Raw genomic sequence first — 19285 nt, forward strand, 5'->3', positions numbered from 1 at the left:
AGTTTGTTAATAACAAATACGGTAGGAACAAAATTAGTAATCCTGTATATTCGCAACAAATATTGGGTGGCGATCAGCAATATTGGGTGGCGATCAGCTGATCATTACCAAATGTTACCTTTTACTACCAGATAATTGTATGAAATCTAATACATTTTCACACCTTTCCAATGATCAATGTCTGATGTTAAACTAAAGGAAAAATCAAATGTACTTCATTCGGAAGACCTAAAACTTGCAATATAGTTGATGATAAATTGATACAATCCGAACATACTGTATGCTTGGGAACAGGGCTGGTGCAATGGTGTTCGGCACCCCAGGCAAACCTCCTCTCCTCTTCCTCTCTCATCTTACCCCCCTCCCACTCCTCAATCACTCCTCCTCCTCTTCCTCCTCAATCACCCACTCCTCTCACCCTCTCCTTCTCTTCCTCTCTCACCCCCTCCTTGTCCTCTTCCTCTCTCACCCCCTCCTTGTCCTCTTCCTCTCTCACCCCCTCCTTCTCTTCTTCCTCTCACCCCTCCTCTTCCTCTCACCCCCTCGTTCTCCTCTACCTCTCACCCCTCTTCTTCCTCTCTCACCCTGCTCCTCTTTCTCACCCTCCTCTTTCTCTCACCATCCTTCTCCTTTCTCTCACCCCTCCTTCTCTTCCTCTCACCATGCTCCCTCTACTCTTCCTCTTTCACCCCCTCTTCCTCTCACCGCCTCCTTCTCCTCCTCTCTCACCACCCTCCTTCTCTTCTCACCCCCTCCTTCACTCACCCTCCTTCTCCTCTTCCTCTCACCCCCTGCTTCTCCTCTTCTTCTCTCCCCCTTTTATTCCATCTTCCTTCTCCTTTCTCTCACCCCTCCCCTTCCTCTTTCACCCCCTCCTCTTCCACCCCCTCCTCTTCCTCTCACCCCCTCCTCCTTCTCTCTCACAAACCTTCTTCTCTCCTCACCCTCTCCTTCTCTCACCCTCTTCTTCTCTTCTTTTGTCATCCCCCTCCTCCTCACCCACGCCTCCTCTTCTTCCCCTCTCATCCCATCCTTCACGGCAGGGGAAAAGGAGGACATCCGGTGGCGGAAGAGAATAGGACAGAGAATGGCAGGAGCAGACCAGGGCAGCAGAGGAGGAAGACGGCTGGAGTGGAGCAGCACGGCACAGGAGGATAGCCGGGGAGGAGCGCACTGTAGCAGTGGCAGACACCAGAAGTCAGTGAAGACTTCCGAGTCAGACCTCTGGGGCAGGCTCCTCCCTGGCCATCGTCCTGTGCCACCCTGCTCTGCTTCCATAGTCATCCATCCTCTCCCGCTACCTCCTGATATCTTCCTCCTCTGCCCTGCTCCTCTCCTGCCGTCGTCCTTTTTCGCCCGCCATCTTCCTCTTCCGTCATCTTCCTCCTCTGCTTACGCCGCCACCCCCCTAAATGTGCTGCCCTAGGCGACCGCCTAAATCACCTAGTGGTAGCACCGGCCCTGCATGGGAAGTATTTTCCTACAATCCTCTTGTGATTCAGACACGTTTTGGGTAGGTAGTTGGGGAACTGTAAGCAATGTCAAACACAGGTAAAGTGAATGAATTTTCCAAAACTCATCAAAGGATTCTGTCATGAAGCCAAATTCAGTCTGTGATCCTAATAATCAAATAAAAAAATGTGACGGAGATAGACACATTTGAAAATGTAGTTTTAAATTATGTGACAGTATGCTATAATACAGGAAATATAAATACGTCTTGGTCTTGATTTGTGATAAGCTATATTTAGTTGTTAATTGATTGCAATGATGAATATTGGGTGAGTCACAAAATTAAAGTAAAGCCCTTAATACAGTAAGTCAATCAACACAACTAAATTACTGTACATGTCCTAAGGTACGATCTGGCCTTGAACATGATGTAAAAGGGGTTTTCCAACGCTTTTCAAGGCATAAAAAGAATTAACAGCTTGCTAATGGCTGCTTTGGCTTTATTAACATATCAAGTTTATGTTCTTCTAGTAGAAATAAGGGCCATACTTTGAACATGTACAATAGGTAGAATACTAACATGATATTAATTCCAAGTGTTAATATGCTCTATTGTAATGGAATATTGTTTGCTGTATCTGTATCATCAAATATACATACTATAGTATGAAACCATCTATATTTCCAAATCAACATGTTTATGGACCTCACCACTGACCATCATTATGGAAGACTTTCACCTACAAATCCTATAATAAACAGATTTAAACCGATTACATTGAGAAAATACGTTACAGATTACATGTTACGGCCATTTAATAAGTGGAGCATAACAAGTAGACCTCTGCAAGATATTGGTTATTGTATAGTTAATAATAATTGTTGGTTGTTGTATAGCGCTTCTACAGTTGTTTTGCAAAGCGCTTTAAAGAGACATTTTGCAGACACAGTCCCTGCCCCGTAGAGTTTATGTAGCACATGTTCTCTTCCCACCCCCCACGGGAGATTTGGTCATGGCTATTGCTAGGTGTAGTGCTGGTTACCTGTTTGGCACAGGAAAGCTGAGGTACCCGCGATGGTGTGGGGGAAGACAGGCAGACTTTTAGGGATTCCTCCAGGTTCTTCTTCTTGGTGATAGCGCCTCCAGACATAGGGGGCTTCAGCAACTCTAAAGGGGGTCCCCGCTATGACAGTCCTTACTCACAATACTCCCTCCACACAGACTGCCGCGGAGCCAGAAGTATAAATGAGGATGATCTTTATTATAGCAGCCACTGCGATGTTGTTACAGCGAATGCTTTAGTTGATAAGGTAGATCCCTGGCTTCTGGATGGTACTGGCCTGCTGGTAATAGTGAGGCCTCTCTAGATTAGGTTAGTGCCTCAGCCCATGAGGGACTGAGCACATGTCTATCTCCCAGCCGGTAGGAGAGCTCAGAGCTCCTACCCCATGAAGGGATAGTTTTGAACCCCAATCACAGACTGAAGTACCCACCCCTAAGGGGCTGAACTTCATACTATAATTTAGGCACTTCCTTCCTGTAGCTCAAAGAGGGAGGGCCCAGCACATGCACCACCACTCCAGTCACTCAGGAAGTCAGCATGAGGAGGGGAAACCCCCATAGGACAGCCTGTCACTGTCTGTGTCTTACTAGAACTTACATGACAGAGATAGGTAGAGAGATAGCTGGACCAGCCACCGCTATACTTACAATCTATGTTTTTCGTGTCTGAGGTAGAAGGAGATAAAGTGACTTGCCCAAGGTCACAAGGAGCCGACACCGGGAATTGAACCAGGTTCCCCTGCTTCAAACTCAGTGCCAGTCAGTGTCTTGACTCACTGAGGGGCTCCTTATCCCAGATCATACAAACAACTCTGGGGGGATTCTTTAAACTCCAGTAAGTGATATTGAAGCTTGATCCCACTTTAACTGCTATACAAATCAATGGCTGTCAACACTGGGTCTAGATCTGAGGCCCCTTATCAGAGTTCAGTGAATTCTGGTGTTTGTTCTTAATGTTTTATCTTCTCTTTTGTATTGTTTGATAAAGAGTATTAATATGTGTATCCTTTTATTGCACCACAATTTAAAAAAAAATTGTTATTGGCACTGTGAACAAAATAAACATATAGTATTAGTGTCTGCCAGCCACTTCTAGGGAGTCACCACTTCCACAAACTAGCATGAAAGGCGAATCCTGGGGAAAAATATTTTCAGATGTTTTCGCTGAGTCATTACATAATGCAATAAGTGGGTTTTTAGTGGATTTCCCACTGACTAGTCCCGTGTTCAGAAATCCTAGGATTTGTGCAACCCTGCTGAGTTCAGAAAATTAGCTTTTCTTATCTGTGCTATACATGTGCGAAAATAAGCGCATGATTTTTTTTAACGCTATATGTGCCGGATTTTGTTTTGCATTTTGACCTAACCACTGCTAAGCAGCTGCTTGGCCTGAGTGACCAGTACAGGCATACCCCGCATTAACGTACGCAATGGGACCGGAGCATGTATGTAAAGTGAAAATGTACTTAAAGTGAAGCACTACCTTTTTCCCACTTATCGATGCATGTACTGTACTGCAAACATCATATACGTGCATAACTGATTTAAATAACGCATTTGTAACGGGCTCTATAGTCTCCCCGCTTGTTCACTGCTTCGGTACAGGTAGGGAGCCAGTATTGCTGTTCAGGACGTGCTGACAGGCGCATGCGTGAGCTGCCGTTTTCCTGTTGAGCGAAATGTACCTACTCGCGATTGTACTTAAAGTGAGTGTCCTAAAACCGGGGTATGCCTGTAATGAAACACCAGATTCTGATACTGGGGCGGAGTGTAAGCAGCAGTGATACCCACTATTTTGATTAGTGCTCAAATAACTCAGAAGATCGTATGTGTGAAGTTTGGGAAAATAAATAATCCACTTACCACAGGAAACTAGCAGGACGCCTATTGGTAGTCATACTCAATGGACATGGGATACTTGCCGCCCGTAGTTTCCTAGGAAGAAGTTGAAATTACCTGGTTTAACTCAATTAAATTCAGGGGTCTGAAAGCATTTGGGATCCCCAAATATACAGTATTTACAGCTTGGTCATTTGTGAGAATGCAGTTAAAATAGGCTATTGTACTGCTTATGGGCCTAGATTGACTAAATATTGATCAAAGAAAAAATAGGCGTTATCAGTGTTAAACTCCAATTTTATTTTCCGACCTACTCACGAAAGCCATGTCGCCTGCGGCAATGCAAGTGATATAGGGCTTTTTGACAGTTGCAGATGCACATGTAAATAAGTAATTAAGAGCAAATTACTTATTTACTTGCTATTCACTAGAATTCCATATTATGCCTTTTTTTGTTTTATTTGTTGGGTGTTTATGTTGTACATTAACCCTGTTGGTACTTGAAGGCATCCCAGGGGGAAATCATTTTCTGCCATGGGTGTTTTGTAAGAAATCATATAACATAACCCTGTGGTAGAAATGTGTGTGATCGCCTATCATTTCTCCCCCCAAAACTTCGCCTCCTTTGTATCGCTAGTGTTCTTTACTGCAGAGTCAACACATTTTTCATGTATTCAAAAGAGCTGTGGATTGCAACCCATTTAGGAATAAATATTTCTAAATGATTAGGGCAGTAATTCCAAATTAATATCACCACAATCCCATTTTTTTTTTAATAATGCCACACAACAAGTTTCATTGTTCAGGTTTTCTGACACTATACTGTTTTAATACATTTTTGATGTGGACTCCTCCCCTTTTTGTACATTGTAGTTTAGGTCACCATAAAACAGAATACGTAAATGAATATTTGTATAATTATTTCATTGTGTTTCTGTCATTTTCTTTGTTCCTAGTAAAAACACCCGGACCTCAGACACACTGAATAAGCAGCAGACGCTGAGGATGCACATCGATATTCCTCGAGCTCAGCTTCTTATTGAAGAACGAGACACGATGGAAACCATTGGTATGCCTACCCATGTTACACGTTTTGAAAAGCTTCCGTATCTAATGTTTTCACATTTTATACACGTGGCTGCTTCCATTCTCTTTTCCAAAGTCTTACAATTCAAGGTGATCAACACACTGTATGAAGAAACCCTTTTCAAGAACAAAACTTAATTTGCACTGTCTCGCTGAAAGCCATTTCCAAAACAGGCCAACTAAGGTTGTGATGTAAGAAGTAAAAAAAATAAATAACCCTGCATTGTATAGAGAGAAAACCAAAGTCAAGTCTACTGAGACCAAAAAACAACTGTCCTGGATTAAACTGTAAGGATATTTTGTTCCTGCTAATCATGTGTGGGGATGAAAGTGCAATAGCACAACAATATGGGCGTCTTCTCTATTTCTTGTGCTACATTTTGGCTCTTTTAACAGTGACATTTTCTTTAGCAACATGTCTATGTGACCTTGAAACTTTCAAACTCTGCTGTACTCCAGTTTGTTAATAATGATAAGGTGACTTCTGTGATGCCTCCCAAATACACGTGAAACCCCCTTACATACAGCCCCCAGGCTGATATCTGTTGCTGATGTGGGGAAAGGGCTGAGTCCTCTCCTTGTTTTGGGTGATATGTGACACGTGGCTTTAGCTCGAACTATAGGAGACAACTACAATGGTGTTTGTAATATAACTGTTTTTCAATAGCAAGAAAATATACTTCGGACCCTTGTGACCTTTAACACAGGACCACTACATGCATATTATAACATAACCTGATTTAGCCCAGCTATTGCATACCCTTAGCTCCCCTTAAATCCATGGCAATAACCAAAGAGAGAACTTTTCCACTTTGTAGGGTTCATGAAATCACTGACTCATGGGCCACTGCATATAAACTATACACTTACAGTTCTGGCCATGATCCATGAAACTTGCTTCCATGTATTCCTTCCATTTATCTTTATGGCCCATGTTTAATAAGCAGTGCTATTCCATAAGACATATTCCAGTGCTGGAAGACACACCATGGTCTGTTCAAATGAATGGGTTGTAAAGTGTCTTACGGCAAAGCATAGTAAATATGGGCCTATATTTCTCCCAGTATTCTAATTAGATTTTAAGCTCTTTGGGGCATTTCTCCAAATGTTTACATTGTTATATGATGTACTTTTATGCTTTCCTATATTATGTCGTCTATGTTATCCATATACAGATGTAGCAGGCGTTATTTCACCCACTAGTGCTGTAATGTCATTGCCCCATCCCCTTTTTCACATGGTTAATTTAAACACAATGGTGTCTGCTCCCGCGGGCGAGTTGTGTGACTCACTACAACACGACAATAATGGTTGCTAAATCTGTAATGTGCTGCATACATTATTGACATAGGGCTACCATATTTGAAATCCCCAAAAGAACGACACTGTTGGACTCATTCACAAAACCTTTATATAGCATAACATGCGGAAGTGGCAACCCCCACTTTGTGAATGAAACTGCAATGTGATGACCACACATACTACAAATATGAAACACATTCATCCTGCCAATAGCCTAACCGATTATTTGGCACATCGTGCTCTGCACACGCCCATTAACATCCTCACTAGCAGGCACACAGGCTGATATGCACAGCACTCATCGATTCATAGGATTATCTGCTTAAACCCTCACAGTGGCACACACTCTTTGTGACGTACACACAAGCTTAGGGTCGTGTTTACTAAATGGTAATAACTGCAGTGGTTGACAAATCACCAAAAAATCTACTCGCCACACAAAAAAAATCTACTCGCCACCTAATACCAAACGTGTGCTGCTTGGGCCAATATTTACTCGCCCGGGGGTTAAATCCACTCGCCCGGGGCGAGCAAATGTATAGGTTTGTCGAACACTGGTAATAAGCCTTAGGACACACTCTCGCCCATTCATTTGATTCTTTGAAAAACATTTTTATGGATTATATGTGTTCTTAAGGCTTGGCACTAGTAAATCTGGCACCTTTGGGCACTTACAGTTGATTCATTTAATTCTTTCATTTTATTTGAATCAATCCATATAGTTTAGTAAATCTTCGGCGACTTGGTGTCTCACACAATGACATCACAGACAGAGATACAAAGGCAAATTCGAAGCGTAATTGACCCAAATTGTGTAATTTAATTCTTGCGTCACTTTATCGAGATCCTTACTACAGGCGTGTCCTTACAGAGACGTGCACGCTTGGAGAGACACATAAGCGCGTGCACTTAGAGAGACGCGCACGTATCTGGGGGCAGATGTGGATCCAGAGTAGAGAAACTGGAGATGTTTGGGTGGTGGGTCCAGGAGCATCTCCAGAGATAAGGGCCCATATGATGTACGGAGCCAGGAGAGGGCAGATAGTTGAGGGACCCTGAGTTTCCTGAACTTGAAGCCAGTTGGGGCTCTGGAGATACTTGTGGAGAATCACAACAGGAACATCGTTTGAGCCAGTTAATCCGTTACTACTGTACTGTATGTACTGTAGCAAATAACCACACATCACTCCCCTTCCTCTTAACTTTTGGGATAATTTTGAACGGCGTCACCGGCCGAATCCCAGAAAAATAGCTTGTTTTCCAAAATCCTGCTGGACGCTCTTACAGACCCATCAAAATAGGACATGTCCAATTAAAACTGGACTTATGATAGTCCTAAATTGGCATTATATAAGTAGAAATCCAATAAGTACATTAGGGACATGACTTTAATGGGGCTGTCATCATTTTAACTGAATCCCCACACGTTTTAATAATATAAGTAAAATAGATGTGAAGTCATACTTCGTATTGATTCATATTCATTTTAATGGGAGCCATAGTGCTATTCCATAAGCCACCTTCCAGCTCCAGAAGATACCTTATATCTCATTCAAGCAAATAGGCTGCAAGGTGTGTTCCGATGCTGGGAGGTATCTTGTGGCACAGCAACACTTAGTTGATATGGGTAAATGTCTCTTTATTTTCTATATTTATTAAACACCTTTTTAATTTTAGCTGATATTCTTGTAGGTGTTTTTTTTTTGTTTTTTTTTTACTGTGCCAAAATCTACTTCTAAGAGGATTATTTGTGAATGCATGGAGTTGATTGCCATGGTGAGATTTGTTTTGGAAACAGTATTTGAAGACCTCTCGCCGAGCACATATATTAATTAAAAAAAAAAAAATCCTACACCTGGTCTCCAAAACATGCTGCCAAAGAGTCACTAATCACATAAACAGTGTGCTTAATCTGCGGCAGCATATTAGAAACCTGCAGCCTAAGTGCTATCCAACCTGGTCTTCAGCACTAGTGCATAATGTTCCACTGTACAAGAATTTCATTCATCACTGTCATCCCTCACATATAATATATATTTTTCGCTTTACAAGTTTAATGTGCACAAAGTCAAGTAGCTTCTTTAACCCCTTCAGTCACAAGTGGAAGGGCCAACAGATTCAACGTTCTTGTCTGTATGGTATTGTTCAGGTTGACGGTTAATGATTTGTGACATTTTTCGGAAAAATAAGCTGTACCCCATGGAGCAGGCATGGGGTTAACAAGTTCTACGCTGTGTCTTGGCTGACTGTTATACTTCTTCTTGGCAAGAGATTAGACTCATAACCTGCAAGGGTTTAAAATACAGCTTTCAAGTACATTCTGTCTATAGCCTTGTTTGGGCAAAAAATTCAAACAATACAAGTGTGCAAGTGTACTTGTCAAATCTGCACCACAGTGGTTAAGTAGAATGTTTCCAGAACATCCGAATGGTAAACTCACTTATATTGTTTATACAATGCTTTAAGGTCTCATCAAGTTTTATTGTTGTTATTTTCAAAGTCTTTAATCCCCTCTTACGTTCTGCATCTTAATTGTAATCACATGCTTCGTTGCCACCTGTTGCTTATGCATAAGCCAGACCCGCTTCTGCGTTTTATCATAATGTAATCTCTTTGGGACGTTCGATGAGTTGATGTAAAGGCCCGTGTTCACTAAACTCCAAACTGGCCGATCCCAGAGGGATTGGCTTAACACTAACATTGACTTGAATGGCACCGCGACCGGCTGCTTTGGAGCTTATTAACAAATGCACCGAGGGATACATTTGCATCCTGCACCTGTTGCAACTCTGACACTGGCTGAGGGTCCCCTTTCATGAAGCTGCATTTCAGACATGCACACACTTTCAAGATATCTCTAAACCACTATTTATTAACAAACACTGAATGGCAATCACACTTTTACCATTGGCATAGATGTGTATATATAAGTTACAAAAAAGGCAATATATTCGTCTTCCATCTGCACAAACAATAATTTATCCTCCATTAGTTTCTGATTCTGGGTCATCAAACATACAAAGCTACATGACATTCCTCTTTCTCTGCTTTAACTGTACCTTTAACTGAGGTGTTCAGCCCAGGCTGTTCAGGGGTTATTCATTAAAGTGGGAGAGTGGCAATCAGCGACTTGCTCCCGTAAACTCCTGACTTTGAATGGAGTTTATGTTCAGTACGGACCGATTGGCTCGATCCCACTTAAATAAATACCGGTGACCTCCTTCATCTTGGCAAAATGCCCAATTTCGTGTATGCCTAAATTGCACCACGGTGATTCAACTCTTCTGTCTCTTGAAATAGTTGTCAGAAAAATTCAGTATGACCGTTAAAAATTCGGTTTCGTAAGACCCCATCCCAACATGACAAACACCTTTCTACCGTCTCAGAAATTACAAAATGATATTGGATCAGCTTGCAAATCTATATCAGCTGTTACTGTTACATGTCATCCTCTTAAGACAGTGAAAATATAAATGCATGCTTTACTAAAATTCAACAATCTCATAATTTCTTACACACACTACAATGAGATCCGTCAAATTCTGTATACGTTTCCCTGCCTGACCTGACGTTCCTGGCTTAATGATCTATATCAAATGTAACATACTTGACAATAATATACTACGGGGGATATTCTAGTAGCTGTGAGTTTGTCCTTGCGGTTTGACACTGTCACAAGTCACAGCCAGCCATAGTCTGGCGTCTATTATGTCGCGGTATTATATCGCGTCTATTAAAATGGACATTTCGTACAGATTGCACTTTGGTTTTAAGTGGAATTAACAGCAGCATGAGCAACAGCACCAAAAATGAGTAGAAACATGAGAAATGTCAATATTGGAAATAACATCCTTTCAATAAATATTGTTTAAGAATTGGAGTTAGTTTTGTATTACTCTAAACAAGTTTTTTTTTAATTCCTATGTTCTACAACATAAAGAGCTTAATATTTCAACATAATAATAATGCTCCTAAAAGAACATTAATATTGAGTTCTAAATTTTGTAAGGAAAAATCAACATGACCATCAAACTGAAACACTGTAGGTAACTTGAGTAATTCGTTATTTCCTCCCCAAAATATGACATTATATTTAAAGTAATTGCTTTCATCATCAGTAACATGAATGAATAATTTGTTAGCCATACAGTATGAATTGAAATAGAAATGTAATGTTTTGCTTACATTTAAATGGAGCATGCAAACTGTTAATGATGTCCAAAGATGTGCTTTGCAGATGCTTCATAGCTGAGGTGCTGTCTGTAATGTATAGTATAATAACTGCATACACATGTATGCGGAATATTTGGACAAATAATGTAGCTAAATATGTTTTGCAAACATTCTTCAGAAGTATTAAAGACTACAATAAAGGCGTTATTACCCCACAGGGCTCCCCCAGTACATCACATTCGCCAGTAGTGTAGAAGGTCAGATATTACTATAGAATAATCAGACATATAAAGTGCATGCTCAGCAGACCTGAAATAGGATGTGTGGCTTGTAATGATGAGATTACGCATCTATTGAGACGATTTCGCCAGACTTAAGTTGTCGAGGAAAAAAAATCTGCTCGTTATTTGAAGCGATTTTGCTACTAGAATTCCAGCGAGTTTGTAAAAATGACGCGTTTGTCATACCGCTCAGAGTCCTGAGTGAAACCGCTACTGGACATGCGAGAAAGGCTTTCAGAATACGGGAACCTGCATATTCTAACGCAAAGGGCCCTTTCCGCCGGGATATGCACTTCTCGCAGCTACTACAATACCCCCCAATGCCACTCGCCTATGAAACAGCTGCAAGAAGAATGTTTGTTTTTGTTTTTTAAAGTGCTTTATGTCAAAGCACAATTTTCTGTAGATTTCCTGCAGATTTAATCCCAGCAGCACTGAATTCATAGCTTTTTTGCTCTCTTTGCAATCTGTAAACATAGTGGTTTTTTTCCCCCTGTAATGGAATGGGGGATAAGAAAGCCCATTTAAAAGATTGTTATCACTCTCCTTTAATGGGCTTTACTGCCTTTTAAGCAAATCAGTTGGTATCTCATTGCCATCTCAATTGCTCTCATGCATGGCTTCACATTCTTTAAGTAGGATTTATATACAGTAGGAAGCAATTATTCTTATACTTTGAACACGTATATCATCCGCAGGATTGCAAGAGGTGCAGTGTTAAATACACATTGTAATCAATGTAGGAGGGCTGTTTTAAATCACTGGGCAGCCTGCCAATGCAAGGTTCTATTATGTTAGGATTAAGGATGGAAGATTTTGCAAATGCCTCCTAAATCTGTCTAACATTAAATCTTCTCTTGCTTCAAGATGACAGATCTACGGTGCTATTGACTGATGCAGATTTTGGAGAGTCATCAAAACAGAAGTCCTTAACTGTTACTCACACAGTGCATTACCAGTCTGTCTCACAGGCTACTGGACCGTTGGTGGATGTTTCTGATGCCCGGCCTGGAACAAGTGAGTGAAAAATTGTTGTTCTATTCTTTTTGAATTTTGGGTCAATTTGTACTATTGTTATTATTAGAACAACTCTCCAGCCTACAGCATAAACAAATTTCTGTGAAACGTGAAGAACATTCACTAACCCATGTTCACTTATGTAACTCGCTTAAGGTCCTTTAGTGTGTACTGTGTTTAAATTTGGGTTTAGGGATCCTCATGGCCACTGTACCTTTGATTTTGCCCCTTCCATCCCAAAATATCCAAGCTTCAAATAAACAACAAACACTGTAAATAAGTTAAAATTACCACAGCTTTTAATAACCATGACATCCATACATCATGGTTAGAACCCAGCCCCCACAATCATAAACAACCCTATAACCCGTGATCGCTCACTGACGCCCCTGTCCCAAGGAGCATCCTTGAGTCTAAACCGCGGATGCCTAATAGGATACCGGTAGAGCTGTTGCACTTGGCACAGACCTGACACCGCCTCCCCAAATAACCGTTAACACCCAGTCAAACTCACCGCCTGAGCAGTCCACACCCACCACTGTCAAGGCCATTTGAACCCCTCAAACATTCCTCATCACTACCACCAACCAAAAAGCCTTTTCCAACCCATCCTGTCTATAAGTAGGTTTACTCATAATGCATGTCTTTAACCCAGGCTGCGCTGAAAAGATGTGTAATACGGCAGGAATACGCTTATAGTGGTTGCCATGTACAAATGGTTAAGAAGGAAAAGGTGACACATTGTGCTCATTTGCATGTAATTTCCCAGAATCCCTGGCTGCAGTGGAAGCATTGTATGCTAAGAGATAATGGTGCAATGCAAGGTTGCAGACCTGTCAGAAACATGTTAATGTGCTCACAAATGATGGTTCTATTTTCATTACCCGGTCATGAGTTATCCAACCCAAATGCCTATCAGTCATGTTATTATCGGACACATACTCCAGTTATGACAAGTGTTGGATCTGACAACATGCCACAGGGTGCTTCTTGGGCACTATACTGTCAGCTCCACCACAGGAGGAGATTTAACAAAGGCCTGCCATGTTACCCAATGAGACTTTTTTACTCCTCATAGCCCTGACCACCATAGAATGCTCATCTACCGATTTTAAATTCCTTTGTATAGACTTCTTATTTAAGTCCCTAAAATCTACAATGCAATAGCTCAATGGTCTAGCCAAAAGCCTGGCGCTCATTTCCCTCCTTAGCAGATTCCTTCCCTTCAGCTCCACCAACACCAGCCTTTCCTAAAGCATTTAAATGTCCCTTGACTCTTCTGCATGAGGAACACTCATGCTTGAAGTTGCAGGATGCTCCCCACTTGGATTCATTGTAAACACAGTAAACGCAAAGATTAAAAGCTGCTGACTGTCCCATGGGCCATATGCTGCTGGCCAAAACCTGAAAGGGGAATGGATGCTGAGGTACCATGAGTGACAGCCACAAGTTCGCATCTCTCACATTCTCACCACTTGTGCTTTAGAACTGCCATATTTTGCCTAAAACCCTCATCACATCTCGTCTCCTATGAACCTTAAAATCAGGCCAGATTGTGTCCTGATACTTGACACAGAACAATACTGCAGAGTCACCTACGCTGCCTAAAATACCAAATTCTTCCAGACAATTACAAAAGCGCTGGGCACGTGTTTTTTTTTGTATCTTTATCCTTCTTTTGTCCTTTCTTCCCAAACTATTTGTCACTCATTTCTTAAATCGGGCAAAAGTGTCCTCATCTGAACTTACTTTTACCCCAAATCTTTTCTTTCATTGCCACCGGGCTTGCTAAGCAAAAATAAGACTACTTGAAGCTAACGCTTCCCCTCTGCAGCAGATACTTCCACCACTGGCCGTACGAAATCACCACCCGTTACCTCCTGACTCCCTTTATCTCCCCCATGAAGCACTCCTTTCCCAATCCGACCTTGCAACACTATTTACAGTGCCTTCAACTGCTCCCCACACTGAAACCCATCCAGGAGGAGATACTAACAGCTGCTTAAGAAAACCCACTACACCAGCCTGGCAATGAGTAGAGGCCTCAAATCATTCTGCAGCCATCCACGCCAACCCCAGCCCTAATTCTGCTTCACCTGAGGTAGACCCAGATTGCCCATCACACTACTCCCAACCACTTCTGTATCACCCAGCCTACCTAAAGCCTCCCTTAAATATGCCGGCACTTATCCCAGATATCCCAACCACACCTAACACCTTCACCCAAACCTCCCCTACAGCCACCCTGTCTTATACCCAATCTTGGCCTAACCTTCCACCCCCCCCCCAAAACAACTCATATCTGCAGCTAGCAGACCAGACTAGCCTGTCCCTGATGTCAACATAGCCTCAGCTTCCTGTCGGGCTACAGCATCATCCTCCAATTGATAGTGTATGCTTGTTCCGACTCTGCCCCAGTACTGGACTCACGAGGCTGCAGCCTCGAGATATTGTATCACTTTACATGGCATCCTCCTCTCTCACTGATGCCTCTGCCATTGGCAATGCTGGGAGGAAAACACACCCCATAGGATCATGCTCTCTCCATGCTCCTCCACACCTCTCTGCAGTTCCCTCAGCAACCTCTTGCAGTTCATCGCAAGAACTCCCCCCTAAAGGGCCTGGTATAGTTTGCAAGATGAGGGATGGCTTAAGATCTGCAGAAGACCCAGCCACCATGGACCTGCTCAACCTTAATCCATGGAGCATTTCTGTCCTCAAGCATGCCACGAGGAGGAAGAGGGCAAGTATAAGCCTACCTCACCTTAACTATCACATCAAACACCATTCGTCTTCCTGCTCCTAACCTACTACTATTAAAACCTCACTATCCCAACCCCCCCCTTATAAAAATTAGATTTTAAAATATATGAATAAGTAAAAAAAAAAAAAGGTTGTGTGAAGTCACAGGTCTATTAAAATCTTTTTTGGTTTCTCAATTTGTGGGGGGTTAAAAAATAAATAAATGTTGAAGTATATTCAATAATCTACATTAATTAATTTGCTGATTATAAAGCCTAGTAAATGATTTGCATTGCTGTAATCAACTGGAATTGCTTTTCATAATATATTGCTTTGATTTTTAAAGCTCTTAGCAGTATGATTAATCAATTAGAAGGCTAAAAAGTCTTTCCCAAAATTGCTTCAGAATGCTACTTTATCGTTTCTGCTTGGCCATCAGGGAAAATGCTTCCGTTACTCCGGAACATACAAGTGGCCACATTCTATATAGCAAACACCGTATTTTAAGAAAATTAGATATTTTTCTGTATTAAAGGGACACAACTAAACCCGAAAGTTGTATTTTCAACCATTATTGTGGTACAATATGATCTTGGTAACTGGTATTACTGTACAGTTTGTAAGTATTTAGTTACCCATCTCTAGTGTGTAGTTCTACAAAATGCAAGCACATGTCGCCTGCTTTCTTATAGCTCATCAGGCTATGAGCACTCCGCCAATATGTTTATTTATTTGATTTTTTTATGATCTACAGTGTTCTTCAACTTCATGTTTAAATATGTTTTCCTTATGACACTGCTCTGTTCAAGTATGTCCAAGCTAGCTAAGCGACAATTTCTTGTAGTCCATGTCAAAGGGGTTTCACCTTCATGACCGTGTGGCAAAGTATTCAGTACAACAGGAAATAAAAATATGTTCTCTCTTTTAGTTTGTCTAAATGGAAATGCCACAATAAAGCTATACTTTAGTCTATTAAAAGTCCAAATGTTACTGTAAACAGATGTGATCCAGGTGGATCCCCCACAAAAAAAATGAACAATGGAACAGTGAACAACAACTACACAAAGATGTGCTATAGAACATGTCCCTCTAAATAGCATGGTTTCATGTAAGCAGGAATACATCCCTTTTGCAATCAAAGTATAGGCCTCATAAGGTAACTTATTCCCAAATTGCATGTTCTGCTAGGTGGGTAAGCGAGCGTTAGGATCTTCCCCTTGCCCGTCTAGGCGAGTTGGAGTTGAATGCTTCCTCCTTTTTCAAGAGCTCATCAGGAAAATCTTGATTAAGAAGTTATTTGTGTTCCAGGTATATGAGCTTTTTTGGACCTATCAAATACGAAAAAAAATATACAGTAGTGGGGTTTAGCATTTACCAGGGAAATATTTACCGACACCCTTATTCCTGCAGGTACCACCTTGCAACTTCGCCCCAATGCAGCATATATTCCCGTGTTTTCTAGGTACAGCAATTTGTCTGGTTTTTGCCTGCAGGGAAGCTCAAACTTGAATTAGGTGCATATCTCAGCCAGGTCAGAACATGTGAAAGTGTTCAGAATTCTTTGCTTTGTTTCATACAATTTCCTCAGAACTCCCCAGAACATTTATTCTTAGGATGTAAAGTATGGTATGACTTTATCCCCATCATGAGACAGTCATTTAGCTGACTGATATATTTGACTGGGGTTTAGCCATAAGATCTTTAGCTGTAGGGAGGTCAGTTTGGGGGGACATATGGTTGCAATATGTGCCACGGTGTAATTCTCTTTAATACCCCCTGAATTACATGTTGAATTAGGTTTCCTCTAGTATATCCAAGGAAACATCAGGAGGTAAGGCTTAGAGTAGACTGAAGAGTCTCTTTCGATATCAAACCACAGATTTTTAGAAGCTATGTTCCAACCAAGGACAACTGCATGGAAGACACAGAGTAAACTCTTGGTACTATTATTAGCAGATGGAGCCGTAACTCAAGCGTCTTAAAGGCCTTTAACAAAAGTAAGTTAGTACCCGGTGACCAGCAGCTGAGTGGTAAGGCTTCACTGCAGAGGGTTATCCTGAAGACTGCAAGTAGAAATCGCTCTAGCTGGCTTTATTACAGTTAAAGTCTCCAACTCAAATTGGCCGCGGAAGAGTAAAAGAGCACCTGCTACATGTATGTCGCAGCCTTCAAGGTGGAGATTTAAATGAAGGCAGTTATACCTAATGTAGTAGGGTGCACCACACTGGATATTTATATCTGTCACTCTTTGAGACTGTCCACAGTTGTGGGAGTGCCTCAGAGAACATTGTGATTTAGTAAAGGCATCTGCAGGCCGCAGCAGGCCGCAATATAAAAATGCTTAATGTTTCTTCCAGGAGAAGAGCTGGTTGATCACATTAATATACATAAAGATTACATTGCAGTATTTCTCTGAGGTGGCTGACGGTTGAATCCGCTGATTTTTAGAATGGATTTCAAAAATCCATTCAGGAGCAAGTGTGTGTGTAGCTGGCTACCTCCTGCAAGCTCCTATTAGATTTTAAACCACATTTTAGTCAACACAAACTCAAGCGAAGACCATCTGCTTGCTCCTCAGCATTGTCACTGTATATTATAATTTAGGTCAGAGACAAACAACACGACGGGTCTCAAACAGTGTCTGCACAACAAAGAACTTCTTCAAAAAAAAAGAAAACCTTTTCATTCAGGATATCTGCTCTGAGTTTAAATCAAAACATGTTAGATGGGTATTGTCTTTTAAGACATACAGCTCCTCGGGCATTTACAAACCAGTGATATGCATGTTAGGTTCTTGGCACTAGTCTCTCGAAATAATACAGCAGGAGTCATACCAACAGTATGGAATGAAATATGACACTGTTAAAGGGAATAAAAAAAGATTTACTTGTATTTTTGGGGTGGGTTAAAAGTAATTTTGTTTTATTGTAAAAGATCTGTCTAGCCAGACTAAAAAAATATAATGTTTCTACAGCAGCTCTCTGACATTTCCAAACTTGAAGGAATTCTCTTAGAAGCAAGCGAGAGAATACTACAGCAAAGGCAATTTGATCAATGATGAAAGGGGAGTTCTGTGGGAGAACACTCAGACAGAAGAAATAGATACATACATCAGACACAGTGACATTAATGTATGGGGCTTGTGTGCCTGGTGGACAGATACAGTATGTTGATCGCGTTGTTTTCCCAGGCTCTCTGGGGTTGTGCTTTAGTTCGACTTAGTGTGCATTGTACAAAAACAAAAAAGTCAAGTTTTTTCTTTTTCCTTTCAACGCGGTGTGATTCTTTGGACCCCAAGCACAGCTTGGATGAGCTGTAATCGGCAGTGAGTGTGAGTACAGGGCAAGTATATAATTTTTTTAAACTTACTAAAAGGTCAACAGTATGCCACAAAAGTGACTTGATTACTGCTGAAGTTGAGGAAATACATTCTGCTTGTGTTTATGGAAAGCACTCGTACAGTATATACAATTTACTTGTATCTTCTTTTTATCTAACAATATGTTACTAAAAGCATGCTTTCCAACATCTTCATTTGTAAACGTTCAAAATAATGTTTCCCCTGTGAGTTTTAAAAGATGACCAAGTACCAAACTACAAAATGTAGTGTATGGAAACCCACTGACCTTAAAAAGAGCACTTTTGACTTTTAGAAAAATCCATTATTTAAGTTCATTACCTCCCAAAAATGTATAAACTGTGAACATTTGAAAAAGATCATAAAATGTTTCTTGACGAGAAATAAAAATGATAAATGTTGTGAACTTTTAGACGAAGCAGGATGTTACTGAACCATTGCTTTAATATTGTCAAATTGTTTATTGTACCCAGGAAACCGATTAAAGAAAAAAAGCCCTAACCACAGTGTTTCACAGTCTGAAAGCCAAGTCTACGTCCTATGAACTTCAAGTTCAGACATAGAAATGTTAACGAGCAGGATAAATGAGATTCCATCAAGTATGAGTAGGGGTCTTTTCAAATCGTTAATATTAATTACTTTCTTTCATGTTCTTGATGTCAGAAACCAAATGTTTGATGTTGTTAGTTGAACAGCAAACTCCAAACTTCACATGCTGGCTCCATCCTTTGGATAAGAATACATACTTCAGAATGCTCCATGCTATATAAATTGACTTCACTGCTTATCTAGTACTTCAACAGTATTTTAGCACGTGACAAGAAGTACACAGCATATGTTGGGTTTGACCCATGTTGTTTTTCAGACTAGTGCTGTTAACAATAAGCAATTCTGCTTAAAAAAGATGGGCAAAACCAAACATATGAAGGTTTTTTTCTATACATGTTTGCAAGCACTTCTTAATATCATATA

General features: G+C 41.0%; 1 protein-coding gene across 4 annotated transcripts in view; it reads left to right on the forward strand.

Moving 5' to 3' along the window:
• Positions 1–19285, forward strand: part of DSCAM (DS cell adhesion molecule) — a 587331-nt gene that overhangs the window by 524555 nt on the left and 43491 nt on the right. For all 4 annotated transcript variants that reach the window (XM_075593710.1, XM_075593712.1, XM_075593711.1 and 1 more), the window contains exons 29-30: positions 5311–5423; positions 12064–12213. In XM_075593710.1, coding sequence (XP_075449825.1) covers positions 5311–5423; positions 12064–12213 — 263 coding nt within the window. The remainder of the gene's footprint in view (positions 1–5310; positions 5424–12063; positions 12214–19285) is intronic.

Source organism: Ascaphus truei, chromosome 3, assembly GCF_040206685.1.
Source record: "Ascaphus truei isolate aAscTru1 chromosome 3, aAscTru1.hap1, whole genome shotgun sequence".
NCBI lineage: Eukaryota > Metazoa > Chordata > Amphibia > Anura > Ascaphidae > Ascaphus > Ascaphus truei.